The sequence below is a fragment of the Taudactylus pleione genome, unplaced genomic scaffold (assembly GCF_031769625.1).
Source record: "Taudactylus pleione unplaced genomic scaffold, aTauple2 ptg000012l, whole genome shotgun sequence".
Lineage (NCBI taxonomy): Eukaryota > Metazoa > Chordata > Amphibia > Anura > Myobatrachidae > Taudactylus > Taudactylus pleione.
The window spans coordinates 18,372,091-18,396,758 of record NW_028284415.1 but is presented as its reverse complement, the minus strand read 5'-3'; the positions used below and the strand labels follow the sequence as shown (position 1 = coordinate 18,396,758).

Genomic DNA, 24,668 nt, shown 5'->3' with positions numbered 1-24,668 from the left:
GTGCAAGATGGTATAGAAGACTTGTTTACCAGATATAGGAACTGGATATAGCGCACTGGGACTGTACAGATACAGAGTACCTGGGAGCTCAGCTCAGAGCTTTAACTTCAGCAAGAAGTGACATTGTACTGGCAACAGAGGCCAGTCAGGAAATGTAATTTATAGGGGAGGATCCCCAGGGATTGGAAGCTGCGATCAGCTGGTCTGGGAGCAGCGCTCTGAGTGGAGGAAGAGCGTCAGGTGACAGTCCAACATGGCTGTAGACATACTGTGGTTTAGGAGGGAACTCTGGAATGCAACTTCATGCTGGGAAGACACGCTATGGGCAAGGGGCTGTGGAGAATCATCTCCATATGCTCAGTGACAGGATACTGAGCATACGGGGCAGGAGCACAACAGACAGACCTCAGCACCAGCCAGGAGCAATGTGCAGCATGAGCTGACCTCTGTGCTATCCTAGAGTGATATATAGTGCAACCGGACCTCAGTGCTAGCCTGGACAGACACTAGAGGTGTAAGAAAGTGTTTTTTAAGGGCCGGAGCGTGACAGCACCCCCCCATCCCCTTCAAAAGTGGCCCTAGGACACCTCTTAGGCTTACATGGAAACTTGGCATGGAATGCGCGTATCAACTGAGGTGCATAGACATCAGACACAAAAGTCAAAGAACATTCTTCTGGGCCGTAGCCATTCCAGTCAATCAGGTATTGAAATCGTCCATAACAGATTCTAGAGTCCAGAATCTTTGCTACTTCCTATTCGACTCCACGATAAGCCTGGACTTTGAGTGCCTTTGGAAATGCTGAATGAAACCGGTTGAGTATGAGTGGTTTCAATAAAGAAATATGGAAGGAATTTGGTATCCTCAGAAATGGAGGTACCTTGAGTTTGAATGAAACTGGGTTGATAACACACTCGATGGGGAATGGCACAATGTAGTGGGTCGTAAAATTTCATTAATGGAACTCTTAATCACAGGTTTCATGTAAATAGCCAAACTCGATCTCCTTGCTTGAGACTGGGGATTGCTCACCTCTTCCTGCCAGCAAACTTCTTGTACCGCTTAGAAGCCTTCACAAGGGAAGCCTTCACAAATCTTGGCGAAGTGCTGCAATGTGCGGTCAGCAGCTGGAACCTGTGAGGCAGGAAGAGACTGAAATCAGGAACTTGAGGCTGGTGGTCATAAGTGTCATAAAAAGATGTGGAACCAGATGACGAATGGCACTGATTGTTGTGACAAAATTCCACCCAAGGAAGCAGCTCAGCCAGTTGTCCTGAGAAGAGGATACATATAAAATGAAGAAAGGACTCCAGATCTTGGTTGACTCTTTCTGTCTGGCAATTAGACTTAGGGTTATAGGTAGTGGTAAAATTGAGCTTGACTTGAAGTGAACACAAGGAACACCAAAACTTGGCGACAAACTGCACTCCCCGGTCAGAGATGACTACCAGAGGTAGTACATGGAGTCTGAAGATTTCTTGTATGAATAATTGAGCCAACTGGGGAGCTGACAGAAGACCAGTGAGGGGTATGAAGTGAGCCATCTTGGTGAACTGGTCAACTACCACCAGATGTGACCATGGTTGATGTGGAACAGAGAAAGGAAGTAACTGCCCAGCTGGAGACTGTTGAGGCACTTTATTGCCTCTTGTAACAAGGGTGACCAGCATAAAGTTTTGGAAGTTTTTTGTGAGAGAGGTCCACCAGTAAGTCCTGGAAATTAACTTAAAGGTCTTTTGTATGCCTGCATGACCTGCAAAACGGAAAGCATGAGCCCAATGTAGCAGTTTCTTGTGTAATGCGGGCTTGACAAGAGTTTTCCCAACAGGTGGTGAAGATTCTACTCCAACTGCACAGAAAGCCACTGGATCAATGATGAGATGCTTCTCAGCGCATGTAGTCTTGTTTCCTTGCTCCATGGAGCGAGAGATGGCATCAGCCTTTCGGTTTTGGACCCCTGGACAAAAAGACAATTTGAAGTTAAATCGTGGGAAGAAGGGAGCCCATCTGGCTTGCCTCAGATTCAGATAATGGGCTGTCTTAAGATATAAGAGGTTTTTGTGGTCTGTAAGAATGGAAATGGAATGCACAGCTCCTTCCAAAAGTTAGCGCCACACCTCTAAGGCTAACTTAAAAGCGAGAAGTTCTGGATCCCCAATAGAGTAGTTGCACTCAGCCAGAAAGAATTTTTTTGAGAGAAAATCCACAGGGTTGGAGAAGACCATCAGAAGAGCGTTCCAGCTCTGATGGAAGAAGCGTCGACTTCCAAGACGAAAGGCTGTGTGACAACAGTTTGACACAGAACAGGAGATGAAATTAACTACCGCTTGATTTTTTGGAAAGCTTCCTTTGCTTCCTCTGACCATCGGAATGGATTGGCACCTTTCCGGGTGAGAGCAGTAATAGGTGCAATGATGGTGGAAAAGTTCTTTATGAATTTGCGTTAGTAGTTCGCAAACCCAAGGAAGCGCTGAACAGTCCTCAGAGTATTAGGAAGCGGCTATTGCTGAATTGCTTGGAGCTTTTCTAGGACCAGAACTTGAAATGATATATCCCAGGAAGGGAATAGACTTCACCTTGAAGACACACTTCTCCAATTTGCAGTAGAGATGATTCAGACGTGTCAGAACCTCCTTTACTTGCCAGCGATGTTCTTCCAGATCATTGGCGAATATAGTCAAGATAGACAACAACATGTTTGTACAACAGATCGCATTGACATAGTGCTGAAATACTGCAGGAGCATTGCTGAGTCCGAAGGGCATAACGAGGTACTCGTGGTGACTGTCGTGGGTGTTAAATGCGGTCTTCCACTAGTCTCTTTCCTGAATTCGTATGAGATTATATGCTCCTTGCAAGTCCAATTTGGTGAAGATGATGGCTCCACTGACTCGGTCAAAAAGCTCTGTGATCAGTGGGAGAGGATAGCGTTTTTTAAAGGTGATATAATTCAGTCCTCTGTAGTTGATGCAGGGGCGCAGACCTCCACCTTTTATTTTAATAAAAAGAAGCCCGCAACAGTGAGAGAGGTGGAAGAGTGAATTAACCCTTTTTCCAAATTCTCTTGGATATAGTCAGTCATGGTCTTTGTTTCTGGGAGCGATAGCAATAAGTTTGCCCTCTGGGAGGATATTTACCAGGGATTAATTCAATTGGACAATCCCATTCATAGAGAGGAGGAAGAATATCAGCACAAGCTTTACATCAGTGAATTTTTGATAAAGAGAAGTAGCATCCGGATGAGACGGTACTGCAGAGCAAATTGGAAGAACTTTTTGGAAGCAAAAACTAAAGCAGGAAGATCCCAACGCGGTGATTTGTGAGGTTCTCCAGTCAATTTGAGGATTATGGAGCCAGGGCAAGCCCAGAACTATGGAATGTGTGGCCCTGGGTATGACAAGAAAACTTAAAAGTTCACAGTGCAGAGCACCAATCTTGACTCGCAGAAGTTGAGTCTGAAAGGTAATTGTACCCCCTAGGATGCGGCTTCCATCAACCACTGTGAGGTAGATAGTATGAAGCAGACTCTTGGTTGGTAATGCCCACCGCTGGTCTACTTTGGATGTGATGAAGTTGACATCTGCGCCTGAATCCAGCAGAGCAGAAACTTGCTTGAAGAGCTTGGCCACTTGAAGAGAAACTGAGAGAATGCAATAGGTGTTCTTTGGAGAGAAATGAACTACTCCTAACTTAGCTTTTCCTTGCCGAGTTAGAAGCGGGAGTTTCCCAGATGCTTGGGACAATTGTTGATCTGATGAGATGGAGCAGCACAGTATAGACAGAGATTATCGGACTGTTGCCTTCAGCGTTCTTCCTGTGATAGAGGAGAACGTTTGATTTGGGAGGAGAAATTGACTGAGGCAAGACTGTCACTCGAGGTTTAGGATGAATGAATCTCTCTCAATAGCACGTTCTTTAAAACGTAAGTCCACCTTGGTGCACAGGGAGATCAAGTCCACTAACTTGTCTGGGAGATCACGAATAACAAGAACATCTTTAATTTTGTCAGATAAGACGTTCCAGAAGGCTGCATAGAATGCTCCATCATTCCAAGAGAGTTCTGATGCTAGTATTTGAAATTGCACCAGATACTGGCATACAAAATTTAAACCCTGACAGACTTACAAGTTCTGAAGATGAAGATGACACTCTCCCCTGCTCATCGAAGATTCAGCGGAATGCTGTGACAATTTGATGTTAGGATGGGATCCGATCTTTCCCATAAGAGTGAAGCCCAGTCTAAGGCGGATTCAGATAATAGGGAGATGATATAAGCCACATGGGTACGGTCTGTAGGAAACTTGCTGGGTTGGAACTCAAACTGTAGGATACCCCGGCAATTTTTGGGGTTACCATCAAATTTTGCAGGAGTAAGAATGTGCAAACGAGGTGCCGCTGAGGAAACTGGAACCGGAGAAATCGGAATGTATGAAGCGGCAGCTGTTGAACCTCTAAGAGTGGATTGAATGTTATCCAGCTGGTTAGTCAGTTCTTGGAGAAACTGAACCACCTGACCTTGTGCTGCTCTTGGTGTTCTAGGCGAGCAACAAGTTCAGGTGTAAACCCAGCAGCTTGTGCTTGATTCTCAAATGGATCCATAGTGCCATTACAAACTGTCACGCCTGAGGGTTGCTTTCGTTTGGAACATGCATGGAAGGCTGAAGAGGAGATTTAAGAGGCGTGAAGGAACTTAGGTGGCTTGAGCCAGGACTTCCTCATGTATTGTGAGGAGGTAGAGATACAGCAGTGGATGATGAACCGATGGTGGCTTTAAGAACAAGTCTCAGTGGTAAAACCAGACTGGTGTGCAAGATGGTATAGGACACTTGTTTACCAGATATAGGAATTGGAAATACTGGACTGGGACCGTACAGATACAAAGTACCTGGGAGCTTAGCACAGAGCTGTAACTTCAGCAAGAAGCGACGTTGTACTGGCAACAGAGGCTAGTCAGGAAATAGAATTTATAGGGGAGGATCCCCAGGGATTTGATGCTGCGATCAGCTGGTCTGGTAGCAGCGCTCTGAGTGGAGGAAGAGCATCAGATGAGTTCAACATGGCTGCACCCATACTGTGGTTTAGGAGGGAACTCTGGCATGCAGCCTGTATGCCATCATGCTGGGAAGACACTCTGTGAGTAAGGGGCTGCGGAGAGCCATCTCCATGCACGGTGTGCTGCTCCTGCCCCATCAGCTCAGTGTCCAGTCAGCAGCATGAGCGGACCTCTGTTCTATCCTGGAGTGATGCACAGCATGAGCGGAACTCAGCGCTAGCCTGGACAAACACTGAAGAGGTAATAAAGTGTGTTTTAAGGGCCGGAGCGTGACAGGCTTCCATTTTCACACCTAGATAATGTATGTCAACTTATTGTATCTCTTTCCAGTATTCCAGCTTATTTTAATTGATATACTGTGCCGCCATGTTATTGAACAACAGTCTGTTTCATTTCAATGTCCTCCTCTCAGGATTTATGTGGTGTGCTTTCCCCATCATCTCCCACCTCGCTCTTGTTTTCTGTACTTTTTTCACAGAATTTAATAACATATCTAAAAAGAAATCTATGGGATAGTGCACTTACCATACAATATATGGCTATTCCAACAAGTCACAAAGGAGTTCTGTAATGATATGAAAGCGTACTGTATGCCTATAACAAAGTGCTGTCTAATTTGTATATAGCTTACAGTAGGCGTGTCATTATTTCTTATAGAAATTATATTATAAGACACAGGTTTCCCTAATGAACACTAACTTGAGAGTGTGGTTAGATTCAACCATTTACAAATATTAACAACACTTGTGTATTGTATTAAACTTTCTATTGCTTACACCAACATTTTAGCCCATATATAATATATAAGTATCTGGTTGTAGGAAAATCCTATGAGTAGGGATTCTCTTTCTACACACCATAGGGCCAAATTAACGCCTACAGTAAGGGTACATTTACTACAGAGCGGTTGACAAAGCCATCGATTACTGGCAGCTTTGACCAATGGTTTTAAAGTGGCAATAGGAAAAAATGCTAAACAAGACAAGTTTAATATTTTATTTATTCTTATTCTCATTTAAAAACGACTGGTTAAAGCCACCAATGATCGGCAGCAGCTTTGACAGACGCACTTTAGTAAATCTACATCATGGTGTAAAATATATTGTTGATCATTTTTGTATATTTAATTTTAGTAACTCAAAAACTTACATGAAAGAAAGATCATTAATATTTGACTGCATTTGAAAAACAAAAAGACATCTGTCCATTACCCCAAAGATATCCGTGTGTACATGGAAAGTCAGCACATAAAGCAATGGAAATGACGACAGGCTCCAATATAAATAAATAAATAAGCAAATGAATGAATGAACACAACCCATCACAGGAGCAATTCGGAACTTGGCTTTATTGCTCTTTAAAAATCCAATCCAGACTCCTTCCCAGATGGAATATGGTAACTTTGGGAGACTCCCCGTTAAATTTCTTGATCTTCCATGTCCCTCTCAAAGCAGTCTGTTTATAGAACAACTCAGAACAAAAAAAACATCAGGTTTTCATGTGCTGTCTGAAGACGCTGCCAGAATTCTGTCTTATCTTTTACAAAACATCTCCAGAGCACACAAAAGTGTCGGCATTTAATTAACTTTTTACGGCGCCAAAATAATCGTCTTTTGGATGTTGTCCTCCTGTTGTGCTCAGATATACAGCGATAGTATCGCACAGAAGGCAGTTATATTTGACCGCGATGGTAAAACACTCACCAAGAGCTGTACATTTAAACCCTATTCTAATTAACATAGGCTGAGAATGAAAAGGCTTTTTCTTTTATAATCTGTGCCAGTTTTAATTAGAATGTATGATGGTTGAAGGCTCTTAAAACTAGATACCATTGTGTGGGGGGATACTATAGTAGAATTAAACATTTGCTTCATGACTTGACTTGACTTAGCCTTGTCTATCAATGGCCACGATTCAGTTCAGCGTGATGATGAACAGCCCCAGGAGGGAGTTCCCGGGGCTATTCAATTCAGAGCGCTGTTAAGTCAGAGAATGACAGTTCTCTTGACTTAACATGGGCGTTCAGTCGCGAGAACCGCCATTCTCCGACTAAAGTGCCAGCCACGAGGCTGTTAATGCTGCGCTAAGCCGGCAAACAGATGCGCGGCCGGCACTTTTGTCAGTTTTACCCTCGCATCCCCAGGAGGGTGCGAGAAGAAATCCTTTAGTCGGGCCAAACATCATGCTGAATTGAATAGCTCTGGGAGCTCCCTCCCAGGGCTATTTATCATCGCTTTGAATTGAATCGCGGCCAATGTATGCAATTGTACAGCAATTTAAAAAATGGGCACTTCTCTAACTCACATTAGCAAAAAAAACAACAAAAACTTAGGGCAGATTTTCCCTATACTCCGCCAATACAGTCCAGGTTTTAAGGATATCCATGCTTGAGTCCAGATGGTTGATTCAAACTGACTGAGGTATTAGTTAAGTCACCTGTGCTCAAGCATGATTATCCTTAAAACCTGGACTGTAATAACAGAGTTTGGGAAACTTTGACTAAAGCTAGGTCCACACTGGGCGATATATGGGGTTCAATGAAATGGCCGATATATCGCGAGCGCGTCAGCGGGTGTGTACACCCGATATGCCTGTGAATAACGTACTTTACAAACACATCACATCGGCTGTGCAGCCCAGCAGATGGCAGATTTATCTGAAGATATATTGGTGCATCTGCTGATGTGTACAGGTGACCTGCCGATTGCCCTTACACATGCTGCAGGGACCCGGCAGTGAGTGACAGCTTATCTGAGCAGGCAAATTGAAATGCCCGTCCAGTTGTGACGTCAGGTCCGACACATTGAGTGGACGATTGGTAAAGGTATATACACTTACTAATCATCACATAGGTTGGCAAAACGGATCATCTAGTGTGTACACAGCATTAGGGGAATTGAGTCACTGAATTATACTGCAATCTTCAATTGAGATAAGTGCTATTTACAGAGACTATAAATTTGGTTTGCCATAAGTATGACACTTGGGGGGTTATCCCTAATATTACAGTTACTAGATTCCTCTTTGTATCTTGCACGGTGATTTATGGACAATCTGTAAAACAAGATATACTATTTTGAACACTTTAATTTGTATGTATTGCCTTGCGTTCAGAAGTCTCACTGCCCCACTATCTTGTCTCTAGACAGTCCTCTCTGTATTAGGTCATACAGCTGGGACTCAGGTGAGTGGGGAATGGTACTAAAATATAAAGTAGCACTTAGGTTCACAACAGTTCTAGATAAAAAAAAATTATTCTGGGAAATTCAGAAAACAAGATGACAGGTGGACACACATATCTACTAAAGAAATAAAATAAACACTTATCATGGTACAGCAAAATAGTTCACAAATGCATCTCCACAAATGATCACAAAACACAACAAGTTTCACTGCGTGAGTTACTTTAATTGTATTAAGTATCCGGTGTGGACTCCTGCTTATAATTTTGGCTACATCTTAAAACACTTCTCTTATAATTTCCCTCCCCTCCCCCCCTTTCCTTATTTTTTCTTCAACACAACAGGTTTTTCATTTCACGGTGTTGGATTTGTCAGCTGGACTGTTGAGAAATGTGTGTGGATGCTTATAAATTGACCGCGATGTGCATGCCATATGGAACTACTCAAAAAATGCGAGCCTTGGGAAAACCCCTACTCTACAAATTGTTTTTGGGGTGAGCAGAGTCTCTCGGAGCATCCAGTAATGGACAGATGTATAGTCACTGTTCTGTGGAGTGAAGACGATATTGATAGATCTGATTTTCAAGACAGGATAGAAAAGGTCCATGTTCATATTATGACAAAAACTTGTTGTTCATATTTTCACTTGCCTTTAAAAATGGATACAAAATAGTATAAACAGAACTGACCATTGCTATTTCCCAGAATCCTTTGTATGACAAGTTATTTTTTATTGAAAAGTTGCTGGAGCATGTACTTCACAATAAGATTTGTGCCCTAGTACCAAGATAGTGTGTTTGCAAACTCAAAACATGATGAAAAAAACAACAGACATTTCCTTTGCAAATTAATAATATGCAAACAACTTTGCATCAGACAGGCTCTTGCTCTGGAGACATTAGGTCTACCTGCAGTTCCGTTCTCCATCATCTAGCTGCAGGTAAAGGCATTTTAGAAAACAAAATTATTCCTGAGGTTTTATTTTCTCTTCTCCATCTTACACATGAAGCCATTAGTCGAGATTTAAATTACATAGGATCCATTAACCTCAGAAGGGCCCAAGTACAGGGCTGCTCTGTCTTCATGTGTTTGTTCCTTTCTGAATTTTATTATACTTTTTTTTCTCTTTACAGCTAAATGCTTAATACAGAGCTGAGAGATTCACTTGGTCGTTAAGCAAGTATAAAACAGCTGTTTTCAGGTAACTCCATGTCACGCAGGTCTGAAAATGGATGGGCGTCGGCCTTGGGAGTCTGTAGATATTTATATACACTTCGTATATATTATTTTGAAATGTACTAAGTTATTGCAGCCGTTGAAGAGAATGAAAAGATCAGACTGTAACCGATTCACTGCCAGGTTCCTCTGTGATGGAGTTTATAGTCGGATAGATTTCTCCCGCCCAAGACCAGGTGGTGAGGTGCTTTTTGAAAATGGAGAGAATCTGACAAAGCTTCATGCACAAGCTCATTGAAAAAATCTAGATTTTGCATCAATGACCAGGAGGCGCCCAGTGTAGAAAGCGAAGGTGGTTAGGGGGAGATTATATTGGTTTAATAGGTCATGAAATCTGTGTAAGAGAACAAAGTTCCTGATTGCTGCAACCTCTTACCAAACTGGCAGGATAGACAATCAGGGGCCATTACTGCTGGCAATGTAGCACTGGTTCCTGACCCGCTGGTCACTTACTTGGCCAAACTGCTACAACTACTATGGCAATCAGGAGAAAAACGATAACCAGCAACATGACTGCAGGAGAGAGAGAGAGAGAGAATGTTACTCTGTAGTCATTTCATACACCAACATTTCAAAACACAAAGACTGATGACTAGGTATAGCCATTTGGGTGGACTGCAAACTATAGGACGTTTATTTTCTGAAAATAGCCATTATTTATTACACTTGTTTTTCAGTCCAAGCAACATTTGAGATCATGAGAACATTATGAGGTTGATTGAAATGCTGCAGCAGCCGTGTCTCTCACTCACTGAACTAAACTTTACAAATGAAAGAAAAAAAAAAAATCTTCACTAGTCACAGACCAATGTTATTTGGTGTAGTGGTCCTGCTTATTTCACTCACCTCCTTTACTAAAATGATACAGGATAAAGGATCAAATTACTGTGACGTTTTATAAAAAATTGGTTGTTTACCATGGTGTTTTCTTGTGTTGAGTGTAACATGCCTTCACGTGACAGGACGAGGCTTGGGGCAGCAGCCATTTTGAGTATGTGCTAGACATATATAGCCAGCTGTTTGTAATGGTTGTTACATGGTCTGAATAGTCCAGGAAACAAAATGTTTGAATTGGTGGATCTGTGATTTGGATAGTAGAAACAGCATGAGATATAAAGCCATATTTCTACCCAATATAACCCTGTGCAATGCACTTTTTTAACAAGGGCTCCATCTAATGTTTTAGCGTTTAAATGGTCATTCATAGGGCACAGTGCCAAATTGTAACCTCTCCAGCACAACAGGTGACGAGACGTGGAATTCGGAGTATTAATCAGGATAATTCCGATGAGCCGTATATTCCCTCAACCACGAGGAATTCCCCATGTTCCGCATCCTGTTGTAATTACGTGTCCTGTTACCACAATTCTACGGCCAATATAAAACCGCTTCTGGGAAACGGTTGGTAGTTATGATTGGGCTTGCCTTAAATACATATATATGTGCCAGTTTATGATCTCTCCAATTACAACACCCTGGCACAGCAATAGAAGATGCTCTGCTATTTCCGCAGCAGTGATATAATGGTAACATCAGAATATCTTATACACAGTTGAGAGAATTAATGCTAAATATAGATGCCACAGAGGGAGACAACGTGGGTCACCTGGCTGTACATATTACTGTATTCATCACTGCGGGAAGTATTTGTTTAGATGTGGCATGTACAGTCAGGTGCATAAATATTGGGACATTGACAGAATTTTCATATTTTGGCCTCTATTCACCACCACATTGGCTTTGAAATGAAACAAACAAAATGTGCTTTAACTGCAGACTTTCAGATTTAATTTGAGGGTAATTACATCCAAATCAGGTGAACGGTGTAGGAATTACAACGGTTTCTATATGTGCCTCCCACTTTTTAAGGGGCCAAAAGTAATGGGACAAACTAAACAATCCTAAATCTAACTTTCACTTTTTAATACTTTGTTGCAAATCCTTTGCAGGCAATTACAGCCTGAAGTCTGGAACATATAGACATCACCAGACGCTGGGTTTCATCCCTAGTGATGCTCTGCCAGGCCTCTACTGCAAATGTCTTCAGTTCCTGCTTGTTCTTGGGGCATTTTCCCTTCAGTTTTGTCTTCAGCAATTGAAATGCATGCTCAATCGGATTCAGGTCAGGGGATTGACTTGGCCATTGCATAACATTCCACTTTTTAGCCTTAAAAAACTCTTTGGTTGCTTTTGCAGTATGCTTCGGGTCATTGTCCATCTGCACTGTGAAACGCCGTCCAATGAGTTCTGAAGCATTTGACTGAATATGAGCATATAATATTGCCCGAAACACTTCAGAATTCATTCTGCTGCTTTTGTCAGCAGTCACATCATCAATAAATACAAGGGAACCAGTTCCATTGGCAGCCATAAATGCCCAAGCCATGACACTACCACCACCATGCTTCACTGATGAGGTGGTATGTTTTGGATCATGAGCAGTTCCTTTCCTTCTCCATACTCTTCTCTTCCCATCACTCTGATACAAGTTGATCTTAGTCTCATCTGTCCATAGGATGTTGTTCCAGAACTGTAATGGCTTTTTTAGATGTTGTTTGGCAAACTCTAATCTGGTCTGCCTGTTTTTGAGGCTCACCAATGGTTTACATCTTGTGGTGAACCCTCTATATTCACTCTTGTGAAGTTTTCTCTTGATTGTTGACTTTGACACATATACACCTACCTCCTGGAGAGTGTTCTTGATTTGGCCAACTGTTGTGAAGGGGTTTTTCTTCACCAGGGAAATAAGTGTTCTGTCATCCACCACAGTTGTTTTCCGTGGTCTTCCGGGTCTTTTGGTGTTGCTGAGCTCTCCGGTGCGTTCTTTCTTTTTAAAAATGTTCCAAACAGTTGATTTCGCCACACCTAATGTTTTTGCTATCTCTCTGATGGGTTTGTTTTGATTTTTCAGCCTAATGATGGCTTGCTTCACTGATAGTGACAGCTCTTTCGATCTCATATTGAGAGTCGACAGCAACTGATTCCAAATGCAAATGTCACACCTAGAATCAACTCCAGATCTTTTACCTGCTTAATTGATAATGGAATAAAGAGGGAATAGCCCACACCTGTCCATGAAATAGCTTTTGAGTTGATAGTCCCATTACTTTTGGCCCCTTAAAAAGTGGGAGGCACATATAGAAACCGTTGTAATTCCTATATCGTTCACCTGATTTGGATGTAATTACCCTCAAATTAAATCTGAAAGTCTGCAGTTAAACCACATCTAGTTTGTTTCATTTCAAAGCCATTGTGGTGGTGAATACAGGCCAAAATATGAAAATTCTGTCAATGTCCCAATATTTATGCACCTGACTGTATATCTACGAAGGCAAAGTGTAATAAAACATGTAAGTAACAATACCTTCATAACACACACACTTCGTAAACACACACATGTATACATTTCTGTAAATATAATAATTGTAGACATGCTTTATAATGTTTTCAAATATTGTTAGTGATGTCTTGACTTAATTATACATTAGGAACACTTGCGTTGATACTTGGGATATTTCCTCTAATATGAACTGCAAGAAGGCACTGAATCGATTTGTACACATTCCTGCAACTTTATGCTGTACTATGCAACTTTATGCTGGTGAATAATACAGAAGTTGTACTATGCAACTTCTGGATTATTCACCACAGCCTTCATATCATCCAACAAGATGTTTTATTGTTGTATTATTATCAATTAGCACTTCTCTGATTACTGGATACAATTGTATGCATACAGAAATTCTAGGTCTAATACAAGAACAACAAATATTATACAGTATATTATAAAGCAATTGCTCACAAATATTAAAAGGAAGCCTCAAACATATAGCAAGCAAGATTTATGCCATAAAAGTTGCAGGGTATGTACAAACCAAAAAATAAATTTCTTGAAAGTTGCAGAAGTACATGTACCAACAATAAAGTTGTCTGAAGGTGAACCAAGCCCGATTTTATTGCTATACTCTACAGTAAAGATACTGCTTATAATACGCAGATGAACAAAATATTTTTTTTCCTGATTAAGGCCCGTAATCAGTTTGAGGCAAAAAGTCCTTCGCCTGTATTCCAGGCAGAAAAGTATCGCACGCGTGCCCGTTTATCCCTGTATTCAGTTACAAAGGACGCGAAAACGGGACCCTGTGAAACTGCAAGCGGCGAAAAAATTGGGAATTTTCGGGAAATCACCCTGGCACCCCCCCTAAAGATTTCCAGACATGGGGGATCACTATGGGTACCCCCGTGTTTGCCTTCTGAAGGGAAGTCGGGCTTTTAAATAGCCGTGGCAGGTGCATAAATGCGCCTGGAAAAAGGTGGTGAAGAATAGCACTTAGCTTTTTTTGGGGGGGGGGGTGGGGGGGGGAATAACTATGCCCATCAAATTTGTGGTACATGAAAATGGGTGCAAGCATATTTTTAAGTCTCTAAAATTATTTTTAAAAATTAAAAAATGCACCTGCCGCTACTCCCCGTAATGAAGGAAACACCTGCCGCATACTTTGGAACCTCTCTGGATTTAATTTAGCTATTTTAGAAGTGTGTTCCCTAATTATTATTTTTTTACCCCCAAAGTTAAAGTACATTTTTTGGGGTGTCCCGATTTTTTTTTTTTACATACATTAATTTTAGGGGCCATTCCCAAAGGTGCAGGCTATTTTTTTTTAAGCATGCACCCCTAAACCCCAATTCTGCACTTTTTTTTCGCCAGCTAACACTGGAGAAAAATTATCCCCGTTTTTTTTACAAAGACTTTTCGCACCAGCGAAAAGTCTTTGTAATTGAATACGGGGATAATTACAATAGGCGAAAATGATAACGGATTTTCGCCTGTAATTGAATACGGGCCTAAGTATTAAAAAAACAAACCCAGACAATAATTGTTTGCTAAAACACAACTAAATAAATCCTGGAGCAGAAGTCATATAACTGTTTGGCGTCCAAAAGCATATAATTAAAGTACTAAAATAAAAAAAAATTAAAATTGTCTGTGAAAGGTCCCACAGTGGTTAGTGCATTACCAATTAAGAGCTTCATCAGGAAGATCAGAGAAAATTCAAGCACACCTAAATATAAGATGAACAAGAATATTTCAATGACTTTTAATATTCGCTGGAATAATGTCAGATTCCTTAGAATTGTGGTACTGTTTATTATCATTGTCTTTTGAGCACTGGTCGTGAAAGTCTCAAAAATATTTAATCTGTAATCTAACTTTTTATGGCTATTTGTTGGAAGAGTCTGTGTATGTTTAGGTTCCTCTGTTGATGGGTTAATATGGCACAAATAAGCATAAATAAAAAACTGACCCAAAAAAGGTTTATGACCATTTTCTTTTAGGGGACATTCACACATATGCGCCAGAAAATTGGCAAAAACATAATGAAACTAACATGAGCTTTGGTTGCATTTTAGTGGTGCATTTTTAATCCTTTTCCATGCACATTGATGCATTGTGCTTTTACCATTATAATGTAATGCACTGGTAGTACGTTATCACATGAGAAATGCGGCATGCCGCGTTCTAAATGCGTTGTTCATGTTAGAACACAATGGTGGGAACTGGGCTATAAAAAACCATCTTCTTTTGAAAGCACTTTTCAGTCACTGTAAAAGTGCACTGTAATCTACATACAGCAGATGCAGGCAGCTATTTAGTGGGCTTAACCTATATTCAAGAGAATGGAGCATTCTGATTTAATAGGAATATGAAAAGACTCAGTCAGGGTAGAGTTGCACCATCCCAAAGGTAGCATACCACAGTGAAGTAACATTTAGCCATAGGCTAGCAGGGCATGCTGGTACTTGTAGATCCAATGGTTGTCTAACCTTGTCCCAGACATTACAGTAACCATAGATACAGAAACAGGCAGCGTAACATTACAGTCACGTCAAGCGATAGAACCATGTTTTCGTATTAAAGCTTGTCAGAAGAAGGAATAGTAAAAATATGACTATGTATCAGATACAGTGCAAAATTATTGTGGTCACATGGTCCAGCATGGCTACCAGCATGTAGAGAGCGCGTATGCTAATATGCAGGTGTGGAAGAACTAATGACAGACAATTACGCTTTTCAGGGTGAAACATATATTAAACCGTGCAAGCCCTCTCATCTCTTTTAGCAGTCAGTAGGTTGTCCAGATCAGGTGTTACTACAGAAAATTATCTGCACAACACTCTCAACTTCTGAGCACCCTAAAAACAACATGTTATCTGATTGGTGAGGAACAGCTTCAAGTGCATTACCGGCAGTTTATGATTTCATATTTTAATATCCGTCCTCCAACATCCCCCTCCACAATGCCGGGAGAGAAAGGCCAGTGTGGAAAAAACAGAATTACAGAAGAGGAGGAGGAGGCAGAAAATCCCTCTAGCCTGGAATCTGGGAAAGATGAATATTACTCAAATGAATATTTCAAGACTCCGTTCAGTGGAAAGAAAAAAATAGAAAATAGGGAAAGACACCAATATAAAGGCACGGCGTGGAAATGAATGCAACACATGCTTGGCATTTTGGATAAAAAGAGCTTTCGTGCCAAGTACCCCAGTGGACGTCTTACTCTTAGTATGGCCAAAACAGTTAACATTTTATTAGCATGTAGTCCCAGCTGCAGAGGTCTGTCAAGCATTGGAGGTGGGGCCCTTTACCATCGTAATAGCAACCATCTTTATATGGCCGACATCATTTCTCTACACTCAAGTGCAGTGCAAGACAATATGAGAGAATTTCAGGTCAGCTATATCTCTTCTGCAGGCTACAGCAAGGTGTATGCAAATGTCCCTTGGACCATTGCATAAATTGTAGCAGCTGTTGCAGATTACTTATAACGTAATATACTGCTTGTACTGTAATATAACCAGGGCTTTTTCTTTCTATGGAAAAAGGTATCATATCTGAGATGATTTCACTGATGCAAGTACTGTAGTTATGAGAATTAAAAATGACACAAAAATAGTACAGATATGTACCTCATTTATCCTCACTGCACTATTACACGCATTATACAGGGCGCGTGAGAGCTGTCGGTTCCCGTGAGCCTCGGCCGCACCGTGCGTCTTTTTCGCAATGTGATGCAATTAAGACGCACAAGCAGACTTTGCTGAATAAAATGATTTTGGGCATGTGTATTACAGCGACGTGCGGGGAGGTAAATGGCTGCGGAGGCACTGGCTAGTATAAGAGCCAGATTTACACACATATATGTTCATGTAGGCATTATACAAAGGTGTAGCAGTATATACTGCTGGAAATCTGGTGTGTTTTGATCAGGGATGTGCGAAAAAGGTAGACAGGGGAGGCAGTGCCTCACCTCTCATACACTTTTTACTCCAGAGTTTTGACTATAAAAATGATTAGAATAATACATTTTCCTTGAAATTTTTATAGTACAAACTCTGGAGTATACCTAAGTATGTCAGGAAAGGCTCTGCCTCACCTCACCGCACCTTCTGTGTGTGTAGCAGAGCCCGTAATATCATCACAAAGGACCATGGTGTGGAAAACAGCCGCTGGCACTGTAAAGTAGCATTTCGTACGCCACATATCATTTTAATCAGAAAAGTCTGCTTGTGCGTCTTTATTCACATCACGTTGCGAATAAGAAGCATTTGCAGTGAATAAGACGGTCGGCATGAGTAAACTCGCAGGGGCTTAGGCGCGACTAGAAGGGCTGTTTAATGCAACTTCACTGTAGAAAAAAAGCAAGGAGTATGACAATGTCAGATTAACTCCCAATCTAGTGCCCAGAGTCTACTGATTCTGCGGTGGCTGGCCAGCTGCGTCAGTCGGCTGCTGGCTGCCGGGGTGAGAGGAGGGGGCCCGTGACGAGTGATGCATAAAGACCCCCTCCTCTCTAAAGATGCCCCTAGTGCTTGGACCTATATTCTGACAGTTACTGGTTACTAAATACCTTATGCCAGGTACACACTAGAGACTAGACGATATGTTGTACGATCCCGCAAATCGGGACGACATATCAGGCACATCGTCTAGTACCCTCTATGCACGCTACCACTGCTAATTATAGGGGTCGTTCCGTCGTCCGTGCATACATGGACGACAGAGCAACCCAGCTGCCGACGCTGGCAAGTTCAATGGTGCCGGTGAACGACATATCAGGCGATCGGTCACTGGATCGTGCAGTGTGTGCTGACTGCCCAATATGTCGTTCATCGGCACCATTGGGCATCGTGTTTGGGGGTCGCCTAATGTGTACCCACCTTTACACATGTTTCTACACTGTCTCTACAAACTAACCTCCCTCTTTTGGTGAATAAGACATCAGCATGTACTTATGGATCATTCTGCTGCAGATACTTTGCAGCCATGGGCAGGTCTACAATTAGGCAATTTAGGCCCTGATTCAGAGCCGGACGCTCTGACCAGAGCGCTCGCTCTGAATCAGGGCCCACCTCCATTAATATGGAGCGTCCTCCTAGACACTCGTATAGCTGTGGGTCACAGTCTTGACCATCGCGACCATCGAAACTGCGAGCAAAAGCCTGCGGTTGAGTTTTTCAACCGCAAGGCCAGGAGTGATTTTGGCTCTATCAGAGCCTAAATCACTCCCACTGACATCACTAGTGATGTCAGTGGGGCCGGCTTCACACGGTAGGCGTTCCCTTGGGAACGCCTCCGTCTGGCAGGCACGCCCACCAAAGGGGGCGTGCTGTCAGTCAACATCGACAGCACGCCCCCTTTGATGAGACACTTAGAGCGAAGGAAAGTCCTTCGCTCGTCGGGTCTCGCGCATGCGCACGACGGAGCTCCCTGCCGGCCGGCCTGAGGTGGGATCCGGGGGCTGGCTGTCCGTCTGTGCACCAGATCCGGGGGCTGTCTGTCTGTATCACCAGTATGCTCACAGCCAAACCCTGCCAATCATGGAGGCTTAGACAAGCGTACACTGCAGGTTCTGTACTACATCACCAACCTTATGCAAGTGATATGCAGTGGCAAATGCAGGATTTTTTTGGGGGGGGGGGTTTCCATATATACACACACATATATACTGAATATATATATATATATATATATATACATACATACATATACACACACACAGGTGCGTAAATATTGGGACATTGGCAGAATTTTCATATTTTGCCCTCTATTCACCACCACAATGGCTTTGAAATGAAACAAACAAGATATGCTTTAACTGCAGACTTTCAGATTTAATTTGAGGGTAGTTACATCCAAATCAGGTGAACGGTGTAGGAATTACAACGGTTTCTATATGTGCCTCCCACTTTTTAAGGGGCCAAAAGTAATGGGACAAACTAAACCATCCTAAATCTAACTTTCACTTTTTAATACTTTGTTGCAAATCCTTTGCAGGCAATTACAGCCAGACATCACCAGACGCTGGGTTTCATCCTTGGTGATGCTCTGCCAGGCTTCTACTGCAAATGTCTTCAGTTCCTGCTTGTTCTTGGGGCATTTTCCCTTCAGTTTTGTGTTCATCAAGTGAAATGCATGCTCAATTGGATTCAGGTCAGGGGATTGACTTGGCCATTGCATAACATTCCACTTTTTAGCCTTAAAAAACTCTTTGGTTGCTTTTGCAGTATGCTTCGGGTCATTGTCCATCTGCACTGTGAAGCGCCGTCCAATGAGTTCTGAAGCATTTGACTGAATATGAGCATATAATATGGCCCGAAACACTTCAGAATTCATTCTGCTGCTTTTGTCAGCAGTCACATCATCAATAAATACAAGGGAACCAGTTCCATTGGCAGCCATACATGCCCACGCCATGACACTAGCACCACCATGCTTCACTGATGAGGTGGTATGTTTTGGATCATGAGCAGTTCCTTTCCTTCTCCATACTCTTCTCTTCTCATCACTGTGGTACAAGTTGATCTTTGTCTCATCTGTCCATAGGATGTTGTTCCAGAACTGTAATGGCTTTTTTAGATGTTGTTTGGCAAACTCTAATCTGGTCTGCCTGTTTTTGTGGCTGACCAATGGTTTACATCTTGTGGTGAACCCTCTATATTCACTCTTGTGAAGTCTTCTCTTGATTGTTGACTTACACATATACACCTACCTCCTGGAGAGTGTTCTTGATTTGGCCAACCGTTGTGAAGGGGTTTTTCTTCACCAGGGAAATAATTGTTCTGTCATCCACCACAGTTGTTTTCCGTGGTCTTCCGGGTCTTTTGGTGTTGCTGAGCTCTCCGGTGTGTTCTTTCTTTTTAAGAATGTTCCAAACAGTTGATTTAGCCACACCTAATGTTTTTGCTATCTCTCTGATGGGTTTGTTTTGATTTTTCAGCCTAATGATGGCTTGCTTCACTGATAGTGACAGCTCTTTGGATCTCATATTGAGAGTCGACAGCAACTGATTCCAAATGCAAATATCACACCTAGAATCAACTCCAGACCTTTTACCTGCTTAATTGATAATGAAATAAAGAGGGAATAGCCCACACCTGTCCATGAAATAGCTTTTGAGTTGATAGTCCCATTACTTTTGGCCTCTTAAAAAGTGGGAGGCACATATAGAAACCGTTGTAATTCCTACACCGTTCACCTGATGTAATTACCCTCAAACTAATCTGAAAGTCTGCAGTTAAAGCACATATTGTTTGTTTCATTTCAAAGCCATTGTGGTGGTGAATAGAGGCCAAAACATGAAAATTCTGTCAATGTCCCAATATTTATGCACCTGTGTATGTTACATTAGTGCTTTTTAAAGTTTAAATCATATTTATTAAAGGCTTTCAAAACACTAGTTGGCACAAAAGATATTCAATTAAAAGAATAGTCAGATTTCAGAAAATGTGCAATAATCAGGCAGTTAAGTGAAATAACCAATACTTGAATTTAATGTCCCTCAACTCAGAAACTTGTTATTGGACTTGGGGCTATATGGGGCTTATTTTTTAAAGTATATTTGCGGAATAGAACGGTTGTTTTTTGGGGGTATCTGCAAATATTAAGTGTCCCCAAGATGTAAGAAGGAGGGACCACAGCAGACATCTCCCGTAACCCTCCATTTCCTACAGCAAGAGTAGCCCCCATAGATTTCTATGGGGGCTGCTGTGCTGCCAGTTTACCAAGCTCCAGAATACAAAGGTGTTAGCCTATAGTAGCCTATGGCAGAGGTTCCCAAATGTGGGCCTTAAGACTCCCCAACAGTGCAGGTTTTATAGATATCCATGGTTGAACACATGTGGTTAAATCAATTTGACCGAGATACTAATTAAATCACCTGTGCTCAACCATGGATATCTCTAAAACCTAAACTGTTGGGGAGACTTGAGGACCGCATTTGGGAACCTCTGGCCTATGGGCTACCATTCGCCTTTTATTTCGGGAGAAGGTTCCGAAGGATTCCTCCCCGATTGTTCCGGTTTGCGTAGTTAAGGGGGCAAAGTAAGGAGTGAATTGATTGCAATGCGGTCACATCACTTTTCACTGATCGCTGGCACAAGCTCCTATCAAAGCCCTAGCGACTCAGAAATTATACATTTGAGCAAATAAAGATTCCTTATCACCTCGAATTCCGGCGATAAAAATATTTATTTTGGGGGGCTGGCCACAAATAATACTAAATAGGCCCATCAGCCATAAATGGAATGGCCCAAACCAAAAACTCCTACCATTTTGCACATAGGCAGTCACAACCATCTTGTAGTACTATCACATCATGTCACAAAATAGCATTTACACTCCATGGCCTAAATTTTTCGTGTTTGTAACTGACATTCTAACGCAAATATGTAATAGCTTGGAATTCTGAGAGTACTCGCACAATCTCAGCTATATAGCCACTAGATTTAAAGTGGTAATTGGTTTTACCTTAGAACAAACTGCCACTTTAAATTTAGTGACCATGGGCCTGATTCAGAGATGTACTCTAATGGCGCCACTGCTGCGTCTTTGTACGTAGCGGCTGTGAAAAAATATGCAAATATCGCAGCCGCCAGGATTTGTATTGATACGCCCACAGACGGCATCGCAAATCCTAGTGACTTCAAACAAAGACAGCATTGGTTGCAGATCCTTCGAATCGACCTTCTGATAATCTCAGTCGTTCACAATGGGAGCGTGTACTGAGAGGCCGGAGCCATTTTTTTTTTTTTAGAGAGAGATGTGCAGTATCAGATCTGTGTGATTTTCCTTTCCGAATTTCGGGTCGCAGAAAGAGGCAAACCGTCATCTTTCATGGACAAAAGTTTGTCCATGAAAGATGACATTAGATGCAGGTGCAGTTTACCAACAGTGGCGTCACTATGGGGTTGCGGGCCACACCAGGCGCCACCAAAATGCCGGCTCCTCCTCAGTGACAGGAGCCGGGTGCTGCAGTGTGAGTGTGCACCGAGTGTCACCAGACAATAAGCAGTCAACTGCATAAATATCAGCTTTGTGTACATTTCTGAATCAGGCCCTATACTGCAGGCTAATACATTTGGGCCATAGTCTATCCCAGTGGTTCCCAAACTTTTTTGAACCATGGTGCCCTGGAGTATCAGCATTGTTTTTATGGCACCGCTAAGCCAAAAGTTTGTTATTGAGAAATTCAGAATTTTTTGAAGTGAAGTAAATTGTGCTACCTGTCATCCTTAGGTTCAGTTACTGTATGAGGTGGTGGACAGGTTTGCGCTTCTGTTTGTCCACATATTTACAAACATACATTGAACAAAAATAATTTGATTTGGTGCTGGACCACCAACCTGAGGCACCCCTGCAACTGTCTTGAGGCACCCCAGGGTGCCACAGTGCAAAGTTTGGGAACAACTGGTCTATCCAATAAACAAAATAAGTTCCTCTCAGTTTTATTGCCTCAACATCAAAAAATTAATATTGCTATTATTATTAAAAGTCATATCATTTAAATCTGACGCAAGAAAAAAAATCTCCTCATAGCAGATTAGACCGTAAGGCACATTTTTTAACACAATATACATATTTTTGGTTCCCTCATCTCACGAGAAATGTTATGCCATTATTAAGTTTGTTTAATTATCTTGTGCTCCATGGTAACATTAACCCTCAGGCTACTAGACAGGCCTTTTGTAACAAAAAGGCACAGCAAAAGTTTATGGAAAATATCAGGATAACAACAGCACTAAACTTACAACGACTTTCACATCTATGCACAAAGGCAACGATTGTCAACTGTCACCATGAGATTCAGGGCCTTGTCTTTATGTCAGGGTGGTATTTACACTGCAAGCTCCCTGGCTCTCTGTGGGGCTGAGAACCTGCTTGAGATGCTGGCACACATTCAAGTGGCATGCGAAAAAAAAGACCATCATAAATATGTCTTGTTCTGACAGCCTCCCTTGTGTATTCGCAGCAAAGAAGCACAAGCCCGAAGCATATACTGCTGGGGCATAGCTGATTTACCGTGAAGGACCACTCTGAGCTGTCGCTCTGCCAGAGTGTGTGGAATATGGTATCAATTAAAGGGGCTCCACTAATAGGTTTTTAATATGGGGAATGGGGAAACAGATTTATTCCTTTTTTTATTTTCAAAGTTCACCTTTGGTTCCCATAATTGGGGGTATCATTGAACTATACTGGGTATCATTTGCTAGCACAAAACGGTCTAAAATCTTGATAAAATCATTCTGAAAATAGAGAGGATGTCTCTCCAAGAATACGAAAAATCCTACATTTATTTAGTTTTTTTTTGTCACTCACAAACAGACTTTTTCTGGTCTGAACCAATTTCCATGAAAGCCTAGCAATTTAATAAGGAACCAGTGATATTACTTAGGCATGATACACAAAGAGAGCCTCTGTTGTGTCTTAAGTTTCTAGTGAATTCATATGATATTGTACAGCTTAATTAACTAATTTTCATGGCCATTTGTAATGGTCTCCTAAAAAGTAATTAAACGTAGTTGCCCCATGTTAGCTGATGGTATAATATTGATATAGAAGTGGCCTGGCCAAACTGTGGCTCTCTAGCTGTTGTGAAACTACAAGTCCCAGCGTGCTGTATCAGCTGATCAGTGGGAGGATATGCTGGGATATGTAGTTTCACAACAGCTGGAGAGCCACAGGTTGGCCAGGCCTGGTATAGATGTTAATCCCAGTGTATTAAGCCAATAGTTTTGTATACCTGTGAAGTGTTTGGATTTGGCACTGACAATTTTTGCTATGCGACTCTGCATAAGTCAGGAAATCTAGAGTTCCTTACATGTTAAGTCAGAAGCTCAATGAACGGCCGTCACCGGTAACATCAGTGTCGGCATCTTGGCCGCCGGGATACTGACTGTATCCCCAATGGACAGTTCTTTGCAAAACAGTAGCAAAATAAAAAAATATCAGTAAAAAAACAAACACTAATTTTCAAAGCATGACTAAATACAACTCCACTACATACCCATCCAATTCTAAGTTAAATCACCGCAAAAAATTGAGGCAGTATATATTTACTTACATACATTAAATGTGTTGCTAGTTTAATTTTGGTGCGTCAACAAAGTGTAAAAATATGAATCTAATTTTTTCTTTGCAAATGCCAGTGTATATTTAGCTTCAGCGTCCTACAACTGTCTGCCAATGTTCTTGTACAAACCATGGGTGTAACACATACAAAGTATACACACACTAATACATACTGTATATACAATAACACATATATACACATAAACACATACATACACATATATAAACAATGAAACAGTTATATGCAGCTGCTGCTCACTTCATTAGGCCCTGCCCCCTCGTGCCGTGATTTGTGGGTCAGATGGGGCGGGGCTTGTCATGTTGGCTCTGCCCCCACTCTCTCCACAGTAGAAGGGGAAATTGGTCCGTCAGGGGGGGTTTCTAGGTACTCAGAAACCCCCCCTGCATTCTCTAGTGGTGGTGGTCCCTGTGTGGGGGCCATGGGACGACGGCCATGTCGCCCCCCCCTCTTAATCCGGCCCTGCCCCCATTATGTAGCTGTTATATACATTTACTTATTTATTTTTAAAACAGAGGATATATACATTCAAATAGGATCATTAGTATCATTCCCCTGCATTGGTTATATTATAAGGCATAATGAATCCTATGGCTACATGCATTTTCTGAGAAGTATCAGTGTGTTTTCAGCAACAAGTGAATCTTACTAACTGCTTTGGGGCTCATTTACATGTGGATGTAAGTCAGGTTTATGGCACGCCCCTCAGTTTTAGCAGTACACGCCCACTTTACCGCCGTGCTCACAGGTGCTGCTTCACAATCTCTC

At 41.9% G+C, this 24,668-nt stretch overlaps 1 protein-coding gene across 2 annotated transcripts in view; it reads right to left on the bottom strand.

Annotated features, from left to right (window-relative positions):
* Positions 1-24,668, bottom strand: part of STX8 (syntaxin 8) — a 319,594-nt gene that overhangs the window by 61,039 nt on the left and 233,887 nt on the right. The window contains exon 8 of one of the 2 annotated variants that reach the window (XM_088468825.1): positions 8,552-9,984. The exons of the other annotated variant lie outside the window; for it this stretch is intronic. Coding sequence (XP_088324951.1) covers positions 9,917-9,984 — 68 coding nt within the window. The 3' untranslated portion in view covers positions 8,552-9,916. Of the gene's footprint in view, positions 1-8,551; positions 9,985-24,668 lie in introns of those variants that run through there. 2 annotated transcript variants of the gene reach the window in all.